The 18,648-nt window shown below is 47.0% G+C and overlaps 1 protein-coding gene across 1 annotated transcript in view; it reads right to left on the bottom strand.

Moving 5' to 3' along the window:
• LOC143997339 (uncharacterized) overlaps positions 1-18,648 on the bottom strand; it is a 134,247-nt gene that overhangs the window by 15,972 nt on the left and 99,627 nt on the right. Inside the window, exon 4 of the mRNA XM_077492917.1 lies at positions 10,496-10,558. Coding sequence (XP_077349043.1) covers positions 10,496-10,558 — 63 coding nt within the window. The remainder of the gene's footprint in view (positions 1-10,495; positions 10,559-18,648) is intronic.

Here is an 18,648-nt window from a genome sequence, read left to right on the forward strand (position 1 = left end):
CAGCAAAGCAAAACTAATGCCGCGTACACACGGGCGGATTGTATGGCGTACTTAGTCCGTCATACAATCCGACGGACAGTCCGTCATACTTTCGACTGAACGGACTTGACCACACACGGATGCACAAACAGTCCGTCGAAAGCTTGCGCGATGACGTGTACAGCACGTACGACGGGACTAGAAATAGGAAGTCCAATACACAGCAAAGCACCTTTCCGCCGTGTAAATCCTTTCTGAGCATGCGCCATTCTTAGTCCGTCGAACTAGCCTACTGACGAGCGGATTGTCCGCTGAAACCAAAGTACGACGGACAGAATTTCAAAAAATCCGAAATACTTAGTACGCCAGACTGCACGCTGAAAAAGTCCGCTGAAGCCCACACACGAGCGGACTGTCCGCTGAAATGTGTTTCGACGGACTAAGTACGCCATACAGTCCGCCCGTGTGTACGCGGCATAAGACAAACAACAATGTCTATAAAACACATCGTGGTCACATTTCACCAAATACATTTTTCAATATAATAAATTTTTTTAATTTTTAACTAGTGCTGGGATCTCTTCCCCTCTCAAGCCTTGTACAAACTTTAGCCCCTATAATTGTCTATGCTGTCAATTATAATAACCTAATATTTTCACAAGTTTTTGACATCCCTCTGAGAAATGGTTGTTTGCTGTTTAGTCAGCATTCCAGCTACTCGTCCCCTCCTCGTGACATCCGCCTCAGCATTCCAGGCTGGTTTGGCGTGGACTTCCTACACACCACAGGAACTTCTTTCACCTCCATTGCTTCCCAAGGAACCTGAACCTGGCGGACCATGCAGGAGTAAGGACTCAGGACCTTCTGGTGGATGAGCCAGTTAACGATAAGCCTTCCTTTATCTCACTTTTTGTAATTGTTTTTATCCATTGTTTTAATAAACCCCCTGTGATATTGCACTTAGCTGGCGCTTACCCCTTCTTTCCAACTCAATACTGAATCCTATGGACTAAGACCTGGATGCCATTAACTACTTGCCTACAGGGCACTTTCACTCCCTTCCTGCCCAGGCCAATTTTCAGCTTTTAGTGTTCTCACACTTTGAATGACAATTGCATAGTCATGCAAAACTATACCCAAATAAAATTTTTATCATTTTTTTTCACACTGATGGGCATTGATAGGTGGCATATATGGGATGTCATTAAAGTTCGTATGCGTGTAAAGCCAGGCATTCCAATACTTTTGACAATATAGTGTATACGCTGCTAAAAGTGCCTTTATCTGTATTATGCAATTGTATGCTATAACCCCTTATGTAACCAGTAGATCATTTACATAGTGTTTCAATGAAGTAACATATATTTGTGAGAAGAGGATATGGTGTTTAATTATGGGAGTTCAATTTTCTGTGTGTGTACAGGCAGGCATCTTTTGGCAATATAAGTATACCCTAGCACCTACACTCTACCTAGTGTAGGTACTAGAGTGAGATGTTTCTGTAGTGCAGGTAAATTTAAGCAGGCCTAGCTTTGTTTGTTTTGATCTGTGGGGCCGAGAGTGGCTTAGGGTAAGCTGGTGACTCACAGCTAGTTTCATCTTTCGGTTACCTCCCTTCTGCTTCTAGAGGCTTCTAGAAGGAAGGTGGGGAAGAAGGGTGGAGCTGTCTGGGGTGTTTTTGGGAGTGCTGACCCACCCCAACCTGCATTGGCAAGGGGCAGGCCTCCTTAAATACCTAGAGTCAGAACAGCTAGGGAGGAGTAGTTCGGGTGGAATAAATGGAGATGGAGTATTAGGCTGTTGGGCCTTTGAGGAAGCCCCCTACTCTGGGGGCGGGGGGTGAGCTTGGGCCAGGAGGATTGGTGCTGAACAGGGACCACACACAACCCAAAGGGTGTCCTGAAGAGGAGCAGGAGAGGACAGATGGGAATACTGCAGAGCAAGTCTTCAGGAGGGATCCATCAGGTGTCTGGGAGTAGCAGGCACAGTCGGGAGAGCTGGGAGAGGCATGCCGGAGCAGACTGGGAGTGTGCAGTCTGAGATGGATGTAGAGCCAGCGGGACAGTAATGTTACTGGCAGTGAAGTTGGGCCACTACAGTTGGGAGGGCTGGCAGGGTCTGCTAAGGGCTGACTGGGATCAGTAGACCACCAAAGAGGACAGCTAGCACCAGAACCTTATTTTGCTACACTATAGGGGCCCACAGTCCCTGCCTGTAATAAGGAACTTTGCTCAGGCCTGGCTGAAACCAGGGTTAGGCCTAACCATGTGCTAGCTGCAGATGAAGAATTGTGCTGAAGGGAGAAGGAGAGAATCTGCAGCAAGCGTTGTGCAGGAGGAGTTTATCTAAATTGTCCCAAACCATGTACGAATCTTTTTCCTGGGTTTCCTTAACCCATCCAAGTTCTAATCCCTCAAAATACAAAAACAAAGCTGATGGACTTGTTCATTGTCTTGGAGTGTCTGGAAGTGAATGCCAAGCTGGGCAGGGTGACAGGTGGGCCACAATCACTCAGCAACCCTGCTACAGATATACACACACGCTGCTCAAAAAAAATTAAAGGAACACTTTGAAAACACATTCGATCTCAATGGGCAATAATATCATGCTGGATATCTAGACTGATATGGACCGGGTAATGTGTTAGGAATGAAAGAATGCCACATCGGTTAATGGAAATTTAAATTACCAACCTACAGATGGCTGAATTCAAAGACACCCTGAAAATCAAAATAAAAAAAATGATGCAGCAGACTAATCAATTTTGCTGAAATTTCATTGCAGCAGCTCAAAATGGTACTCAGTAGTTTGTATGACCCCCACGTGCTTGCATGCATACCTGGCAATGTTGGGGCATGCTCCTAATGAGGCGATGGATGGGGTATTTCCTCCCAGATCTGGACCAGGGCATCACTGACCTCCTGAACAGAGTGAGGTACAACCTGGTGGTGTTGAATGGACTTAAACATAATGTCCCAGAGGTATTCTATTGGATTTAGGTCAGACGAACATGGGGACAATTCAATGGTATCAATTCCTTCATCCTCCAGGAACTGGCTGCATACTCTCACCACATGAGGCTGGTAATTTTTTGTGCACCATAAGGAACCCAGGACCACTACACCAGCGTAGTGTCTGACAATGGGTGCAAGGAGTTCATCCCGATACCTAATGGCAGCCAGGGTGCCATTGTTTAGCCTGTAGAGGTCTGTGCATCCCTCCATGCAGGCCCGGACTGGGACAAAAAATAGGCCCGGGCATTTTGCATTGAGCAGCCCATGACATGTTAACCGGCCCCTTCCCCACTGTCCTCCCTGACAGATCCCCTGAGAGGGGGTGATGTGGGACCAGGTGGCGGAGAGCATGGAGGAGGTGGCGGAGAGCAGGGGGAGGTGGCGGAGAGCATGGGGGAGGTGGCGGAGAGCATGGAGGAGGTGGCGGAGAGCATGGAGGAGGTGGCGGAGAGCATGGGGGGTGGCAGAGAGCATGGGGGGGGTGGCAGAGAGCATGGGGGGGTGGCGGAGAGCATGGGGGTGGCGGAGAGCATGGGGGTGGCGGAGAGCATGGGGGTGGCGGAGAGCATGGGGGTGGGCGGAGAGCACGGGGGTGGGCAGAGAGCACAGGGGTGGGCAGAGAGCACGGGGAGGGTGGGCAGAGAGCACGGGGAGGGTGGGCAGAGAGCACGGGGAGGGTGGGCAGAGAGCACGGGGAGGGTGGCGGAGAGCAGGGGGAGGTGGTGGAGAGCATGGGGGAGGTGGCGGAGAGCATGGATGAGGTGGCGGAGAGCATGGGGGGAGGTGGCGGAGAGCATGGGGGGAGGTGGAGAGCATGGGGGGAGGTGGAGAGCATGGGGGGGTGGTGGAGTGCATGGGGGGTGGCGGAGAGTATGGGGAAGGTGGCGGAGAGCTTGGGGGGGCGTGGAGAGCATGGGGGGAGGTGGAGAGCATGGGGGGTGGCGGAGAGCATGGGGGGTGGGCAGAGAGCACAGGGAGGGTGGGCAGAGAGCACAGGGAGGGTGGCGGAGAGTATGGGGGAGGTGGCGGAGAGCATGGGGGCGGCAGAGAGCATGGGGGGTGGGCAGAGAGCACAGGGAGGGTGGCGGAGAGCATGGGGGAGGTGGCGGAGAGTATGGGGGAGGTGGCGGAGAGTATGGGGGAGGTGGCGAAGAGCATGGGGGCGGCAGAGAGCATAGGGGCGGCAGAGAGCATGGGGGTGGCAGAGAGCATGGGGGCGGCAGAGAGCATGGGGGGTGGCGGAGAGCATGGGGGTGGTGTAGAGCATGGGGGGGAGGCGGAGAGCATGGGGGGTGGCGTAGAGCATGGGGGGGAGGCGGAGAGCATGGGGGGGTGGCAGAGAGCATGGAGGAGTGGGGGAGAGCATGGGGGGTGGCGGAGAGCATGGGGGGAGGCGGAGAGCATGGGGGATGACGGAGAGCATGGGGGGTGGCGGAGAGCATGGGGGGAGGCGAAGAGCATGGGGGGTGGCGGAGAGCATGGGGGGTGGCGGAGAGCATGGGGGGTGGCGGAGAGCATGGGGGGAGGCAGAGAGCATGGGGGGTGGCCGAGAGCACGGGGGTGGGCAGAAAGCACAGGGGTGGGCAGAGAGCACAGGGAGGGTGGCGGAGAGCACGGTGGAGGTGGCGGAGAGTATGGGGGAGGTGACGGAGAGTATGGGGTCGGCGGAGAGTATGGGGTCGGCAGAGAGCATGGGGGGGATGGCGGAGAGCATGGGGGTTGGTGGAGAGCATGGGGTTTGGTGGAGAGCATGGGGGGTGGTGTAGAGCATGGAGGGAGGCGGAGAGCATGGGGGGAGGCGGAGTGCATGGGGGTGGCGGAGAGCATGGGGGGGTGGCGGAGAGCATGGGGGGGTGGCGGAGAGCATGGGGGTGGCGGAGAGCATGGGGGGAGGTGGAGAGCATGGGGGGAGGTGGAGAGCATGGGGGGGGTGGCGGAGTGCATGGGGGGTGGCGGAGAGCATGGGGGATGGCGGAGAGCATGGGGGGATGGCGGAGAGCATGGGGGATGGCGGAGAGCATGGGGGGATGGCGGAGAGCATGGGGGGGTGGCGGAGTGCATGGGGGGTGGCGGAGAGCATGGGGGATGGCGGAGAGCATGGGGGATGGCGGAGAGCATGGGGGATGGCGGAGAGCATGGGGGATGGCGGAGAGCATGGGGGTGGCGGAGAGCATGGGGGGTGGCGGAGAGCATGGGGGGTGGCGGAGAGCATGGGGGGTGGCGGAGAGCATGGGGGGTGGCGGAGAGCATGGGGGGAGGCGGAGAGCATGGGGAGAGGCGGAGAGTATGGGGGGGGTGGCAGAGAGCATGGGGGGGTGGCAGAGAGCATGGGAGGGTGGCAGAGAGCATGTGGGGATGGCAGAGAGCATGGGAGGGTGGCAGAGAGCATGGGGGGATGGCAGAGATTATGGGGGGTAGCAGAGAGCATGGGGGGGTGGCGGAGAGCATGAGGGGATGGCAGAGAGTATGGGTGCGGTTGAGAGCCCAGGGGGGAGCAGCAGAGAGAAGCAGGATAGGAGGAGCGGTGGGGGCGGCTGCATATAGAAGAATAATTCTCTCCATCCTCCTCCTGCAGTCTCCTGCTTCTCCTCTCCCTCTCGCAGGCATTCCGCTACTGCAGGAGGAAGATGGAGAGAATTATTCTTCTATATGCAGCCGCCCCCACTGCTCCTCCTGTGCAGTTTGGGGGGGGGGGCTGAACTCACATTTTCACCGGCTCCAAGGTGTCGCTCTGGCTCCTCCTCCCGGCACGACGGCTGACCTATACAGGCGGCCGCGCAGCCGAGCAGAGGCCGAAGGAGTGCCATTTAGCTCCTCCCGCCGGCGCCGATGGCTAAGCAGCCGGGCGGCCGAGGAGAGGCTGGATGAACGGCGCCAGCTCAAGCCCCGCAAGGACTTGCAGCCTGGCGGCCCCAGCGGCCGCGGCCCACCGGGCAAGTGCCCGGTTTGCCCTATGGCCAATCCGGGCCTGCCTCCATGGATATGCCTCACCAGACCATCACTCACCCACCACCAAACAGGTCATGCTGAACAATGTTACAGGCAGCATAATGTTCTCCATGGCTTCTCCAGACCCTCTAATGCCTGTCACATGTGCTCCAGGTGAACACGCTCTCATCTGTGAAAATCACAGGGTGCCAGTGGCAGACCTGACAATTTTGGTGTTCAATGGAAAATACCAACTAAACTTCATGGTGCTGGGCAGTGAGCACAGGGCCCACTAGAGGATGTTGGGCCCTCAGGTCACCCTCATGAAGTCTGTTTCAGGCCACCCTCATGAAGTCCGTGTCAGAGACATTCACACCTGCTGGAGGTCATTTTGTAGGGCTCTGGCATTGCTCATCCTGTTCTTCCTTGCACAAAGGAGCAGATCCCAGTCCTGCTGATAGGTTAAGGACCTTCTAAGGCCCTGTGCAGGTCTCCAAGTGTAATTGTCTGTCTCCTGGAGTCTCCTCTATGCTCTTGAGACTGTGCTCGGAGACAACAAACCTTCTGGCAATGGCACATATTGATGTGCCATCCTGGAGGAATTGGATTACCTGTGCAACCGCTATAGGGTCCAGGTATCGCCTCATGCTACCAGTAGTGACACTGAAATGTCAGTGGCCTCCACCTATAAAATCCATTCATGTTTTGGAGGTTGTTTTATTGTTGCCCATCTAGTGCAGCTGAAACTACATAACAACCCCCTCTGCTACTTAATTGATCAATATCCCAGGAGTTTAATTGACTTGATGCTATACTCTGATTAAAAAGTGTTGCTATAATTTTTTTGAGCAGTGTATATGTATGTATGTATATGTGTGTGTGTATACACCTTTTATTTCATCTATGCCCCTGTCGCAAGCATTTTGTGTGGTTGGGTAACCCCAAAATCTTGGGGGAGGGGGCTTATTCTTTGTTTAAGCTTCTCGAGTTCTGAAAACTGAGCAGAGCCTGATTGATGTTTATGTTATTCAAAGTATTTGATTAATATATATTGTGGGATTATGAAAAGTGTAAACCAATAAAGTGCCACGCCCATTTTTCTGCCAAAACACTGTCTGAGTTATATGTTATTTGGTTGTATCTGGGGAACAAGGTGTGGGTGGGTGTGGCCTGTAGTCCCATATCTATTCTTGTCATAGGATTCACTGGAAATGCAAAAGGTTATTTGGCAAAAAAAATAAGAAATTCTCCAAAGCCGGAAAAAGCTCTGGGAGTATGTATCTTTGTATATAAAGACAAAACTTTTTTTTTTCCAAACAAAATTGTTTTAAATAGAAAAGGGAATGGTTAACACACCATCATATTTTTTTATTTTATTTATTTATTTATTTTGGTTAATTCGTCTGTATCCTGTCAATGGGATTTTCTGTCCCTTCCTGTCCCAGAAAAACAGAAGAAAGAGAGGTGCATTGTTTATGACTACAGATAGATAGTGAATAACTTACACTCACCAGTCACTTTATTAGGTACATCTGTTCAATGGCTTGGTAACACAAATTGCTAATCAGCCAATCACAGGGCAGCAACCCAATGCATTTAGGCATCTAGGCGTGGCGAAGACGACTTGCTGAAATTCAAACTGAGCATCAGAGTGGGAAAGAAAGGGGATTTAAGTGACTTTGCACATGTCCTGGTTGTTATTGCTAGACGAGCTGGTCTGAGTATTTCAAATTTGGGGTAAACAACATGAAAGCATGGATCCACACTGCCTTGTATCAATGGTTCAGGCTGGTGGTGGCGGTGTAAGGGTGAGGGGGATATTTTCTTGGCACACTTTGAGCCCCTTAGTGCCAATTGAGCATCGTTTAAACGCCACAGTCTACCTGGGTATTGTTGCTGGCCATGTCCATCCGTTTATGACTACAGTGTCCCATCTTCTGATGGCTCCTTCCAGCAGGATAACACATCATGTCACAAAGCTCCAATCATCTCACCACTGGTTTCTTGAACATGACAATGAGGTCACTGTACTTCAATGGCCTCCACAGTCACCAGATTGGAACAGGAGATCATGGATGTGCACCCGACAAATCTGTAGCAACTGTGTGATGCTATCATGTCAATCTCAACCAAATTCTCTGAGGAATGTTTCCAACACCTTGTTGAATTTATGCCATGAAGAATTAAGGCAGTTCTGAAGGTAGAAGGGGTCCAACCCGGTGCTAGCAAGATGTACCTAATAAAGTGCCAGGTGAATGTAGATTATCTCATTACAATGGCATCTGAAAGTCCATGAGATATGTTAGGCAGCAAGTAGACATGTTGTCCCAGAAGTTGAAAGCAAAAAAAAAAAAAAAAAGGACATCACAGTTTCTTGTGTATGGGGCTGCTTAGCTGCAGACCTGTCGGAGTGCCCATGCTGATCTGTGTCCACAGCCAAAAGCACCTACAGTGGGCATGTGAGTATCAGAACTGGACCACAATGCAATGGTAGAAGGTGGCCTGGTCTGATGCATCACGTTTTATTTTACACCATGTGGATGGCCAGGTGCATTTGTGTAGCTTACCTCGGAAAGAGATGGCACCAGGATGCAGTATGGGAAGAAGGCAAGAGGCAGTGTGATGCTTTGGGAAATGTTCTGCTGGGAAACCTTGGTCCTGCCATTCATGTGGATGTTACTTGAGACAAACCACCTTCCTAAACATTGTTGTTGACCAAGTACACCCTTCGGGGAAATGGTGTTACTTGACGGCAGTGGCCTCTTTCAGAAGGCAATGGACCCTGCCACACTGCAAAAATGGTCCAAGAATAGTTTGAGGAACACAACAACCAGTCTGAGGTGATGACTTGGCCTCCAAATTCTCCAGATCTCAATCCAGAGATACCTGTGGGATGTGCTGGAGGCCCCACCTTACAACTTATAGGACTTAAAGTATCTGCTACTGAAGGCTTGGAGCCAGATGACACAACATACCTTCAGGGGTCAAGTGGTGTTCAATGCCTCGCCAGACCAGGGTTATTTTGGCAGAAAAAGGGTCTGTTTTGGTGGCAAAAGGACTAATGGCACGTACACACGACCGTGTTTTTCCATCAGAATAAACTCTGCTGAAATGGTCTTGCCTACACACGATCACACCAAAGTCCGATCGTTTAGAACGCGGGGACATACAACACGTACGACGGGACTAAAAAAAGGAAGTTCAATAGCCAGTAGCCAATAGCTGCCCTGCGTCATTTTTGGTCTGTCAGAACAGCATACAGACGAACGGTTTTCCCGATAGGAATTGATTCCGTCTAAAAGATTTTAAAACATGTTCTATTTCTAGGTCCGTCAGAATTTTCAAAAAAAAAAGTCAGATGAGGCACACACACGATCGAAATATCCGATCAAAAGATTCCATCTGACTTTTTCTGCCGGAAAGTCAGACCGTGTGTACACGACATTACTTAATATTAGGTAGGCAGTCATAATGTTATGGCTGACTGGTCTTAAACGATAGGGGATATATACTCTTAGGGCCAGCTATACACAAGTAGAATTTTGTTCAAAAATGTTTTGTTATAAGAATGTTCATTTGATTTTCTAATCGTTACTGGGGTAAAATTAATGTTTGTTTTTGACCACAGTGACAAGAAAATATGAAGGAGCAATTTGGAAATTTTTTCTGAATGAACAAATTTCTAATGCCCCGTACACACGGTCAGATTTTCCGATGGAAAATGTTCGATGGGAGCTTTTTGTCGGAAATTCCAACCGTGTGTAGGCTCCATCGGACATTTTCCATTGTAATTTCTGTTGCACAAAATTTGAGATCTGGTTCTCAAATTTTCCGACAACGAAATCCGTTGTCGTAAATTCCTATCGTGTGTACACAATTCCAGCACACAAAGTTCCACACATGCTCGGAATCAAGCAGAAGAGCAGGACTGGCTATTGAACTTCATTCTACTCGGCTCATCGTATGTGTTGTATGTCACCACGCTCTTGACGTTCGCAATTTCCATCCAACTTTGTGTGACCGTGTGTATGCAAGACAAGTTTGAGCCAACATCCGTTGGAAGAAATCCCATGGATTTTGTTGTCGGAATGTCCGATCAATGTCCAATCGTGTGTACGCGGCATAACAGTGTATGTGGTTTTTGTTTAGTAAAGTCTATTCATTCCAAAACTTAATGTTAGAAGCAAATGAAATTTTGAAGTACCTTCGTCAAGTCATTGACTGTACCAGGAATTTTTTTATGTATTTTTGTACAAATGTACTAGCGTATGACCAGCTTTAGACAATTGTCACTAAAACATTTCCCCTCCCTTTGTCCCTGCGAAAACTCCAAAAAGCTGAATTTCCCATCATTTTCTATACTGTAAAGCAACGATCAGGTCGTAGTGAGGCTGGTTTCCCAGCACAGGGAGAAAAAGAGCAATAAAAAAAAAAAAAAAAAACCCTAACCCTTTTCACATTATATCCAAAAGTAAATAAAAAGCTTAACTAAAGTTGTATGCTCTATGTCCTGAAAAATAAAAATTGTATTAGGTTAGAAAAGTCTAAAATGATGAAAAGTTGTTTGGCTTTACCTTGATCTGGCAGCAAGATGATATATTGCTTGCATGTCTGTAGCAATTTTTGTTAGTCTTGTTCTAAAAATGAAACAAGCAATACATATATATATGTCATGCTTATTTTGATAGGATACATTAAAACAAAGTAGACAAATCTCAGAGCTTTAATTAAAAGTATACAGCCCCTCTCACACAACCCCATTCAGCTGCAAGATACATACCATTTACACAAGTTTTTATCTTTAACCCTACATGAACGTACTTTATGGGGGAAAACCTTAGGGTAAGTTTGCTATTGGAGGTCCGAAAGTGTGTCAAAATGTTTTAGATACAGTAGACAAGTAAGTTTCTATTTAATTTTTTGCTGTCTCTGTATCTGCCGTCTACACTCACCGCCCACTTTATTAGGTACACCTTGCTAATACCGGGTTGGACCTCCTTTTGCCTTCAGAACTGCCTTAATTCTTCATGGCATAGATTCAACAAGGTGTTGGAAACATTCCTCAGAGATTTTTGTCCATATGGACATGATAGCATCACACAATTGCTGCAGATTTCTCGGCTGCACATTCATGATGCAAATCTCTCGTTCCATCATATCTCAAAGTTGCTCTATTGGCTTGAGATATGGTGACTGTGGGTGCCATTGGAGTACAGGGTCCTCATTGTAATGTTCAAGAAACCCAGTTTTAGATGATTTGAACTCTGTGACATGGTGCATTATCCTGCTGGAAGTAGCCATCAGAAGATGGGTACACTGTAGTCATAGAGAGATTGACATGGTCAGCAAAAAAACTCAGGTATGCCATGGCATTTAAACGGTACTCAATTGGTACTAAGAGGCCCAAAGTGTGCCAAGAAAATATCCCCCCCATACAAGGCAGGATGGATACATGCTTTCATGATGTTTACCCCAAATTCTGACCCTACCATCTGAATGTCGCAGCTGAAATCAAGACCAGGCAACATTTTTCCAATATTTTGTTGTCCAATTTTGGTGAGCCTGTGTGAATTGTAGCCTCTGATTTCTGTTCTTAGATGTCAGGATTGGCACCCGGTGTGGTCTCCTGCTGCCATAGCCATCTCCTTCAAGATTCCATGGGTTGTGCATTCAGAGATGGTATTCTGTATAGCTTGGTTGTAATGAGTAGATATTTGAGTTACTGTTGCCTTTCTATCATCTCGAACCAGTCTACCCATTCTCCTCTGACCTCTGACATCAACAAGGCCTTTTCCTCCACACAACTGCCACTTCCTGGATAGCACCTAACAAAGTGGCTGGTGAGTGTATTTGTCTTGGTGACCATCAGGGCTTGTGTACATGGGCAGTAGCCCTTAACCTACCTCTAAAAACAATCTATGGTGGATCGCTTTTGTACAGAGCAGTACAGGTGTAGCTGCCAGACATTCTGGAGGCGATAAGGTTGCCTTCTGGATTTTTTTTCCCTCCTTGATAGCAGTGATTTTGAATGGGAATACAGCAGCACAAGCATGAGCCTAGCATTCGGCTCACAGTTGTGGTGCGGGCCCATTCACTTAAATGTGTTGTGTGTGGCAATGGCACTGCCCGCAAGGCCATCTTTAATATTGATTGGACCCTGGGCAAACATTCTCCTGGGCCCAACACCACCACCCCCCCGGACGCCACTATGCAGTTTCTCTCTCTCCACCTGCTCTGAGACATACAATAAATAGCAGGTCGACTGCACATCACTACACATCATTACCGCCCACTGATTGGTTGCTAGAGGTCACTGCACATCATTACTGCTCATTGTTTGGTTGCTAGAGATTACAGAACATGATTACTGCTCACTGATTGGTCACTAGAGGTTACTGCACACCCTTGCTGCACATTGATTGGTTTAGAGGTTACTGCACAACATTACTGCTAACTGATTGGTTGCTAGATTATAAATAGATTATGCTACAAATGCAAAGCAGTCCCATTGCCAGATCAAAAGTGGTGTTTTGCATTGCAGCAGAATTTGGGCAGAAAATATAGGGTTATTAAAGCCGACCAGGATTACATTCAAACACAGTACTGTCAATGATCATAGCAAGCAGAGATCAGTGATCATTTAGCTGCTAAAGTGAAAGTTCAACTCAGCAGGCCAGGGCAAATGAGCTAATTTAGACTGTAAATCACATCACATACCAGCTGCCCACTCATACATGCCGACCAGTGTTATATACAGGCAGTGCTAGTAATGTTGTTAAAAAGCAAAGTAAAGAAGAGCGATGCACATGTTCTCATTCAGATAGTAACTCTCACCATCCACTGGCTTTTCTCATCCATGCTGCCTTAGGACTGTCATTGCCTCCTAGCGATCCTTTCTCACTCCTCTGACCCCTACCACTGCTCATTAGTGTGTCTCTCCACTCAGCCAGTTCTGCTGCCAGGCAAGGACACCGCCGCTTACTGTTTTGCCGCGTACACACAACCGGAATTTCTGGGAGAAAAGGTCCGACGGACTTCCGGCGGAGTTCCGATGGACTTCCGAACGAGCAGACTTGGCCACACACAAACGGACTAAGTCAATTCGAAAGTCTGTTCACTTTGAACGTGATGACGTAAGATGGGACTTAATAGCCAGTAGCCAATAGCTTCCCTTGCATCATATTTGGTCCGTCGGACCACCATACATGCGAACAGTGTTCCCGATAGGAATTGAGTCCGTCGGACAGATTTGAAACATGTTCTATTTCTAGGTCCATCAGAATTTTTGAAAAAAAAAAGTCTGATGAAGCCCACACGGAATATCCGATTAAATGATTCCGTCTGACCTTTTCTGCCGGAAAGTCCGGTCGTGCGTACGCGCAATAAAACTACCTGACAGTTTCTTATACCCCTTGGAGACTCCAATGGTGAGATCCCTGCTCAGAGTAGCCCACACACGATTGAAATGTCCGACTGACTGATTCCGGCATTTTACTTTTCCTGCAGCTGCTGTGACCAGGAACGATTGTGAGGATGTTGGGCCCCTCAACAATGACAGGGCCCTGTGCTGGTGCCCCGTTTGCTCCACCTTAAAGACAGCCCTGACTGCCCGTCAAATATGACATGGGACAATTTTTTTGGGCTGTGGCTTGTATACAATAACACCATTCATCTGCTGTTCCAGAGGTCAACTCTCAATTTTTACTGTCATTGTATGCTTAAATTTGAGTAAATCCTTCAATTTTTCCTCAAATCCTGCCCATCCCTCCTCCCCACTGAATCTCAGATACTCAATGTTAAAAATATCAGCTACTCTATTACACCAACTCCTCAGTGTAGGGCTCTCTGGATCCCGCCAATGCTAATTTAGTTTAGATGAAACACCTATAAGCAACCAATTTAACTGTTTTACCCATTTCCTTAGTAGTAGGGCAAACAGTTAATCCACAGACCGAAAAGTGTCACCGAAAAGACACAGAAAAGTGACAGCAGAAAGAGACCAAGTGGTCCACCGAGTCTGTCAGTCTTTTTTTTAATACAGTACATGTTTTGCATTTTTTTTCCCCCATGAACTTTTTTATCTGAGTATAGATCTATGTTTGTTCCAAGCATATTGGAAACCACTAATGCAGCGTACACACGGTCAGAATTTCTGACAACAAATGTTAGATGTGAGCTTGTTGTTGGAATTCCGACCGTGTGTATTCTCCATCGGACATTTTTTGTCGTCATTTCCGACAACAAATATTTCAGAGCTGGATCTCAAATTTTCTGACAACAAAATTTGTTGTCGGAAATTCAGAGTGTGTGTACACAATTCCGACGCACCAAATTCCACGCATGCTCAGAATCAACCAGAATAGCTGCACTGGCTACTGAACTTTTATTTTTTCTCGGTTCGTCGTGCGTCTTGTACGTCACTGCATTCTTGACATTCGGAATTTCCGACATTTGTGTGACCGTGTGTATGCAAGACAAGTTTGAGCCAACATCCGTCAGAAAAAAATCCATGGTTTTGTTGTCAGAATGTCCGATCGTGTGTATGCGGCATTGTTGTTGACTGAATCACTACCTCTGCTGGATGTCAACTCCAAACAACTACCCTTATTAGATTCGATTTAATCTTTCCTCCTGTTAGCTTGAGGTCATGTCCCTGTGTTCTTGATCTTGATTTCATATTGAAAATACTGCCGTCTTGAACCTTATTCACACCCTTGATATATTTAAAAGTTTCAATCATGTCTCCCCTTGCCCTTGAGACTGTGAATATTAAAGTGTTTTAATGCAAAAAAAAAAATCCTGCTTCTTCAACTATTTGCCAACCAGCCCGTGTCTACGTGGCAGCAGGTTGGCTCCCTTGCGCAAATTGGCATAGCTGTGCAGTGGGAGCTTTAAGGGGTATGGGGGGGCATGCGAGCCATGTGATGTAGGAGCTGATGCACGTGCCTGATGGACACGATGTCCACAAGGCACCCGCGATCGCTCCTGAGAGAGACAGAGCGGAGGTCTGTCAATGTAAACAGATCTCCATTTTGTCAGGGGAGAGGAGACAGATCTACTGTCCATACTGATTATGAACAGCGATTGGTCTCCTCCACCAGTCAGTCCCATCCCCCCTCAGTTAGAAACACTCCCTAGGACACACATTTAACCCCTTGATCGCCCCCTAGTGATAACCCCTTCCCTAACAATTACATTATACAGACTGAAGCCTGAGGAAGGGGCACGCATGCCCAAATGCGAAGCACCGCCCGCAGAGCTGACCGAGATGTGACGTTTGCCCATGTACGCCGCTGATCACAGTCCACACCACAGACCACTTTGTGGCCAGAGGTCCGACAGGACCGCAAGAACAACCTGATTAAATATCCCTTTGTACCCAGAACTCAGATCGGAGGATAACACAGTACATGCCCATGTTAACTATACCTTTGTGAGTATCTTTATTTCTTCCTATATATTAAAAACGTTTACATACTTAGAGGGGCGCTGTTCTTTTGTCCTTCTGTTTTTCCTTATACAGCAGTGGTCATCAACCCTGTCCTCAGGGCCCACTAACAGGCCAGGTTTGCAAGATAACTGAAATACATGATACATCACAGGTGATATAATTTGCTGCTCAGTGATTGCTGTATTCTAGTCTGCATCTCCCCCAAGGTAATACATAAAACCTGGCCTGTTAGTGGGCCCTAAGGCCCACTAAGTTATACAGTAATCAGTGGCTATTTTTTAGCTCTGATTGCTGTATAAATTTCAATGGTCCGAAAAAAGTGCCAAAAGTGTCTCAACTCTCCACCACAATGTCTCAGTCCCGCTAAAAATCACAGATCGCTGCCATTAGTATTAAAAAAAAAAAAAAAATTATAATAAAAATGCCATAAATCTATTCCATATTTTGTAGACACTATAACTTTTGTGTAAACCAATCAATATACGCTTATTGCATTTTTTTTTACCAAAAATAAGTAGAAGAATACATATCGGCCTAAACTGATAAAGATTTATTGAATTAAATTTTTTTAATTTTTTGGAGGGTATTTATTATAGTAGAAAGTAAAAAAATATTGTGTTTTTTCAAAATTGTCTCTTTTTTTTTGTTTATAGCAGTGGTGATCAAATACCACCAAAAGCTCTATTTGTGGGAAAAAAATTATATTAATTTTGTTTGGGTACAGCACTGCATGACCGTGCAATTGTTAATTAAATCGACGCAGTGCAGTTTCACAATAAATGGCCTGGTCATTAAGGGGGAAAATCCTTCTGGTCTGTAAGTGGTTAAAATATGTTATACAGCACAGTGCCTGTGCTGCGTAATTTGGCCCCCTGTATCACCTGAAATACCTGGCTGATCCTGCCTGGTCCACGGTTTATCATGGTTGTTGAGCCTTGACACTGTGGTCAGTTTACATGCCTCCATCATCTGCAGCTCTGCTCCTGTGTCCTCCTCCCCTCCCTGCCTGCCTGCTCCTGTGTCAGGGCCCACCCCCTCCTCCCTGCTTCTCAAATAATTTTTATTATTCTCTATAATCTTCTCTGTGTCATAATGACAAGTGTTCCTGTCTGTGTGTTTAAGAAAAAAAAATGCCTCCTTTACCGTATTTTCAGAGCGATTCCTGGCGATCACGTGACCAGCTGTCTCTCTCTCACCTCTCCTCCTGCCTGATGTCAGCGGGGAAATCTCAGCCCCTCCCACTGCATCTGCCAGATGGGGAGAAGAGAGAGAGACGGCCGGTCAAGTGATCGCCGGGAATTGATCTGAAATACAGTAAAGAAGGCATTTTGTTAACTAAAACACAGACAGGAGCACTTGTCATTAGGACACAGAGAGGGCTATTTGAAGTAGCCAAGGTAGGTTAACAAACACTTTAAGTTCTTGAAGTCGTTGTTGATATGTTTTATCCCCCAAACCTTTCACCATTTTTGTTACCCGTCTCTGCACTTGTGAGGTCTCCAGAACTGGACACAGTATTCCAAATGAGTTCTCACTAAAGATCTATATAGGGAAATCAGGATCAGATTTTCCAATCATCTGAAACAAGTACCTCCAAATCTTTTTCTTCAGTAGTGTTGGCTAGCACTGTACCCCCAATTTTGTACTCTCTCAGGGGATTCATTTTTTCTAGGTGCATTTTATTTTACATTTCCAAACATTGAACTGCAGTTTCCACTGCTTTAACCAATCCTCCAGCAATGCCAAATCATGTTCCATGTTACAGACTCCTCCAAGGACATCAACCCTGTTACACATTTATATCATTAGTCAGAAGACATACCCAGCCCAACAAGCCTTTAGTTATATCACTTACTTAAGACATTAAATAGAACAGTATCCAGTACAGAGCCTTGTGGTACACCACTAGTGACTGGTCTGTTTCGAATGAATCTCATTTACAACCATACTCTGATGTGTATTCTTTAGCCAACTGCATGTCCACTGAACCACTCAAGGGTTAAGTCCTAGCTTGTACAGCTTTTGTATTAGATCATTATGTGGAACTGTATCAAATGCCTTGCTATAATCAAGATAGGCTGTCCACAGCACCACCCTGCTCCAAAATATTAGGGATACAGTGATACCTCAGTTCACGAACGCTTCTGTTCACAAACAACTCGGTTCATGAACAGAAGAGTTCACAAAAATTTTCTTTGGTACGCGAATTCCGCTTTGGTTCATGAACACGAGCCGCTGCCATCTTCCCTGCTCTGACACATGGTTGTGACTTCCTGTAGGTGAGATCACGGTCACAGAGAGACACTGAAAGTGTACTGTGAAGACACTTACAGTATTGAAAAGCTTTTTGGTGTGCTTTTTAGCACATACTGTACAGTACTGTACATTCCTGTGCACACTTGCTGTAAAGCTTTTTTGAGTGCTTTTTATCACATACTGTATTGTACTGGACATCCAGCATGGCTCCAAAGAAAATTCAGGGCAAGCATCATGATAAGAAGAAAGTGCGGACCAGTAATGAAGGTGACAAGACTGTTCAGAGCAAGCATGTTGTTGAAATGAAAGTGCAGAGAGGTAATGAAGGTGACAAGAATGTGCAGAGCGCTAATGAAGGCGACAAGAAAGTGCAGAGCACTAATGAAGGTGACAAGAATGTTCCTTCACACCAGAAGTCATCTCAAGCAAGCTTAGTGTTCTCTCTTCATACTGTACTGTACTTTGTTTCATCTTTTTGTGGTTCAAAAACAAAAAAGAAGTTCAGAATGTATTTGACTGATTTACATTGAACCCTATGGGAAAATTTGCATCGGTTCACGACAAGAATTGTGGAATGAATGAGGTTCATGAACCGAGGTATCACTGTATAGTCAAAAAAATTTAATCAGATTAGTCTGACATGATCTGCACTCGGTAAAGCCATTCTGCTTTGGGTCCAGCAAGATGTGTGTTTTTAAGTGATCAATGATCCTTCTTTTTAGGAGTGCTGTGCAGAGCGAGCAGGGGCTGCAGCAGAGACGCCCTTTCTTTGTCAATAGACACAAACAGGGTGGCTCAGGAGCGAACCCGCACAGGTGCCCCCATTGAAAGAGTCTTTCCATGGTGGCACTTGCCGAAGAAGATGAGCCTGGGGGACCCCAAAAAAGGAGGATTGAGGCTGCTCGGCCCAAAACCATTGCACAGAGTAAGTAAGTATAACATGTTTTTTATTTTAATTTCATCAAAAATAAAGTTTTAATGTCACTTTAAGCTTTAACCGGGCCAGTTCCTCTGCTACCT

The sequence above is a fragment of the Lithobates pipiens genome, unplaced genomic scaffold, assembly GCF_037356315.1.
Source record: "Lithobates pipiens isolate NorthernLeopardFrog02 unplaced genomic scaffold, aLitPip1_a1.2 Scaffold_19, whole genome shotgun sequence".
NCBI classification, from domain to species: Eukaryota; Metazoa; Chordata; class Amphibia; order Anura; family Ranidae; genus Lithobates; species Lithobates pipiens.